At 41.5% G+C, this 4243-nt stretch overlaps 1 protein-coding gene across 1 annotated transcript; it reads right to left on the reverse strand.

The window, feature by feature from the left end:
• Window positions 1-3483, reverse strand: LOC127444779 (mucin-2-like). The gene is made up of 4 exons (XM_051704328.1): window positions 3226-3483; window positions 1171-3132; window positions 834-1009; window positions 1-191 (listed from the first exon to the last, which is right to left on the reverse strand). The coding sequence occupies exons 1-4, from the start codon at window positions 3387-3389 to the stop codon at window positions 1-3; spliced, it is 2493 nt and encodes an 830-aa protein (XP_051560288.1). The 5' UTR covers window positions 3390-3483.
• Window positions 3484-4243: the final 760 nt, after the last annotated feature.

Below are 4243 nucleotides of genomic sequence, written 5' to 3' on the forward strand. Positions count from 1 at the left end.
TTAGATGTTGAAGATGTAGGAATGGTTGTTGGGGTCATTGTTGTGGTTGTTGACGATGGTGTTGTTTTTGAAGGTGCAGTTGCTGAAGATGCAGGCATGGTTGTTGGGATTAGAGTTGTTGAAGAAACTTGAGTGGTTGTTGTTGATGGTGGGGTTGTAGATGTTGAGGATGTAGGCATTGTTGTGGGGGTCTTAGTTGTGGTTATAGAAACTTCAGTAGTTGTAGATTGTGTTGTTGGAGATGCAGTTGTAGTTTCTGAGGTTGTAGGCGTGGGTGTCGTTGTCATAGTTGTCATTGTATAATCATCAGATTTTGTTGCTGATGGTGTAGGTGTGGTTGTAGAAGTTTTAGTGGTTGTTGGAGGTGCAGTTACTGAAGATGTCAGTGTTGTTGTAAGGGTCATATTTAATGTTGTAGAAGCTTGTAGTGCAGTTGTAGATTCTGAGGATGTAGGTGTGGGTGTCGGTGTCATAGTAGTCAATGTATAAACATCAGTCTTTGTTGTTGATGGTGTAGTTGTGGTTGGGGAAATATTTGTGTTTGTTGAAGGTGCAGTTGCTGAAGATGTCAGCGTTGTTGTAGGGGTCATATTCAAAGTTGTAGAAACTTCAGTGACAGTTGTTGATGGTGGAGTTGTGGTTGGATAAGTAGTTGAGGTTGTTGGAAGTGCAATTGTAGTTGTTGAGGGTGTAGTCATGGTTGTTGGGGTCACAGTTGTGGTTGTTGAAGGTGCAACTGTAGTTGCTGAAGATGTAGGCATTGTTGTAGGATTCATATTTGTGGTTGTAGAAATTTCAGTTGTAGTTGTTGAATATTGTGGTGTTGTTGTTGCAGTAAATGTTGTTGGAGTTGTAGTTGTAGTAGATAAGGATGTAGGCATGATTGTTGGGTTTAGAGTTGTTGTGGAAACTTGAGTGGTCATTGTTGATGGTGGTGTTGTAGATGTTGAAGATGTAGGAATGGTTGTTGGGGTCATTTTTGTGGTTGATGATGGTGTTGTTGTTGAAGCTGCAGTTGATGAAGATGCAGGCATGGTTGTTGGGGTTATAGTTTTTGTAGAAACTTGAGTGGTTGTTGTTGATGGTGGTGTTGTGGATGTTGAGGATGTAGGCAATGATGTGGGGGTCATAGTTGTGGTTGTAGAAACTTCAGTAGTTGTTGTTGATTGCGTTGATGTTGGAGATAGAGTTGTAGATTCTGAGGATGTAGGCGTGGGTGTCGGTGTCATAGATGTCATTGTATAAACATCAGTCTTTGTTGTTGATGGTGTAGTTGTGGTTGGGGAAGTATTTGTGGTTGTTGGAGGTGCAGTTGCTGAAGATGTCAGCGTTGTTGTAGGGGTCATATTCAAAGTTGTAGAAACTTCAGTGACAGTTGTTGATGGTGGTGTTGTGGTTGGATAAGTAGTTGAGGTTGTTGGAAGTGCAATTGTAGTTGTTGAGGGTGTTGTCATGGTTGTTGGGGTCACAGTTGTGGTTGTTGAAGGTGCAACTGTAGTTGCTGAAGATGTAGGCATTGTTGTAGGACTTATATTTGTGGTTGTAGAAATTTCAGTTGTAGTTGTTGAATATTGCGGTGTTGTTGTTGCAGTAAATGTTGTTGGAGTTGTAGTCGTAGTAGATAAGGATGTAGGCATGATTGTTGGGTTTAGAGTTGTTGTGGAAACTTGAGTGGTCATTGTTGATGGTGGTGTTGTAGATGTTGAAGATGTAGGAATGGTTGTTGGGGTCATTGTTGTGGTTGTTGATGATGGTGTTGTTGTTGAAGGTGCAGTTGATGAAGATGCAGACATGGTTGTTGGGGTTATAGTTGTTGTAGAATCTTGAGTGGTTGTTGTTGATGGTGGGATTGTGGATGTTGAGGATGTAGGCATTGTTGTGGGGCTCACAGTTGTGGTTGTAGAAACTTCAGTAGTTGTTGTTGATTGCGTTGTTGTTGGAGATAGAGTTGTAGTTTCTGAGGATGTAGGCGTGGGTGTCGGTGTCATAGATGTCATTGTATAAACATCAGTCTTTGTTGTTGATGGTGTAGTTGTAGTTGGGGATGTATTTGTGGTTGTTGGAGGTGCAGTTGCTGAAGATGTCAACGTTGTTGTAGGGGTCATATTCAAAGTTGTAGAAACTTCAGTGACAGTTGTTGATGGTGGTGTTGTGGTTGGATAAGTAGTTGAGGTTGTTGGAAGTGCAATTGTAGTTGTTGAGGGTGTTGTCATGGTTGTTGGGGTCACAGTTGTGGTTGTTGAGGGTGCAAATGTAGTTGCTGAAGATGTAGGCATTGTTGTAGGATTCATATTTGTGGTTGTAGAAATTTCAGTTGTAGTTGTTGAATTTTGTGGTGTTGTTGTTGCAGTAAATGTTGTTGGAGTTGTAGTCGTAGTAGATAAGGATGTAGGCATGATTGTTGGGTTTAGAGTTGTTGTGGAAACTTGAGTGGTCATTGTTGATGGTGGTGTTGTAGATGTTGAAGATGTAGGAATGGTTGTTGGGGTCATTGTTGTGGTTGTTGACGATGGTGTTGTTGTTGAAAGTGCAGTTGATGAAGATGCAGGCATGGTTGTTGGGTTTATAGTTGTTGAAACTTGAGTGGTTGTTGTTGATGGTGGGGTTGTGGATGTTGAGGATGTAGGCATTGTTGTGGGGGTCATAGTTGTGGTTGTAGAAACTTCAGTAGTTGTTGTTGATTGCGTTGATGTTGGAGATAGAGTTGTAGATTCTGAGGATGTAGGCGTGGGTGTCGGTGTCATAGATGTCATTGTATAAACATCAGTCTTTGTTGTTGATGGTGTAGTTGTGGTTGGGGAAGTATTTGTGGTTGTTGGAGGTGCAGTTGCTGAAGATGTCAGCGTTGTTGTAGGGGTCATATTCAAAGTTGTAGAAACTTCAGTGACAGTTGTTGATGGTGGTGTTGTGGTTGGATAAGTAGTTGAGGTTGTTGGAAGTGCAATTGTAGTTGTTGAGGGTGTTGTCATGGTTGTTGGGGTCACAGTTGTGGTTGTTGAAGGTGCAACTGTAGTTGCTGAAGATGTAGGCATTGTTGTAGGACTTATATTTGTGGTTGTAGAAATTTCAGTTGTAGTTGTTGAATATTGTGGTGTTGTTGTTGCAGTAAATGTTGTTGGAGTTGTAGTCGTAGTAGATAAGGATGTAGGCATGATTGTTGGGTTTAGAATTGTTGTGGAAACTTGAGTGGTCATTGTTGATGGTGGTGTTGTAGATGTTGAAGATGTAGGAATGGTTGTTGGGGTCATTGTTGTGGTTGTTGATGATGGTGTTGTTGTTGAAGGTGCAGTTGATGAAGATGCAGACATGGTTGTTGGGGTTATAGTTGTTGTATAATCTTGAGTGGTTTTTGTTGATGGTGGGATTGTGGATGTTGAGGATGTAGGCATTGTTGTGGGGCTCACAGTTGTGGTTGTAGAAACTTCAGTAGTTGTTGTTGATTGCGTTGTTGTTGGAGATAGAGTTGTAGTTTCTGAGGATGTAGGCGTGGGTGTCGGTGTCATAGATGTCATTGTATAAACATCAGTCTTTGTTGTTGATGGTGTAGTTGTAGTTGGGGATGTATTTGTGGTTGTTGGAGGTGCAGTTGCTGAAGAAGTCAACGTTGTTGTAGGGGTCATATTCAAAGTTGTAGAAACTTCAGTGACAGTTGTTGATGGTGGTGTTGTGGTTGGATAAGTAGTTGAGGTTGTTGGAAGTGCAATTGTAGTTGTTGAGGGTGTTGTCATGGTTGTTGGGGTCACAGTTGTGGTTGTTGAGGGTGCAAATGTAGTTGCTGAAGATGTAGGCATTGTTGTAGGATTCATATTTGTGGTTGTAGAAATTTCAGTTGTAGTTGTTGAATTTTGTGGTGTTGTTGTTGCAGTAAATGTTGTTGGAGTTGTAGTCGTAGTAGATAAGGATGTAGGCATGATTGTTGGGTTTAGAGTTGTGGAAACTTGAGTGGTCATTGTTGATGGTGGTGTTGTAGATGTTGAAGATGTAGGAATGGTTGTTGGGGTCATTGTTGTGGTTGTTGACGATGGTGTTGTTGTTGAAAGTGCAGTTGATGAAGATGCAGGCATGGTTGTTGGGTTTATAGTTGTTGAAACTTGAGTGGTTGTTGTTGATGGTGGGGTTGTGGATGTTGAGGATGTAGGCATTGTTGTGGGGGTCATAGTTGTGGTTGTAGAAACTTCAGTAGTTGTTGTTAATTGTGTTGTTGTTGGAGATAGAGTTGTAGATTCTGAGGATGTAGGCGTGG

The sequence above is a fragment of the Myxocyprinus asiaticus genome, chromosome 8 (genome assembly GCF_019703515.2).
Source record: "Myxocyprinus asiaticus isolate MX2 ecotype Aquarium Trade chromosome 8, UBuf_Myxa_2, whole genome shotgun sequence".
Lineage (NCBI taxonomy): Eukaryota > Metazoa > Chordata > Actinopteri > Cypriniformes > Catostomidae > Myxocyprinus > Myxocyprinus asiaticus.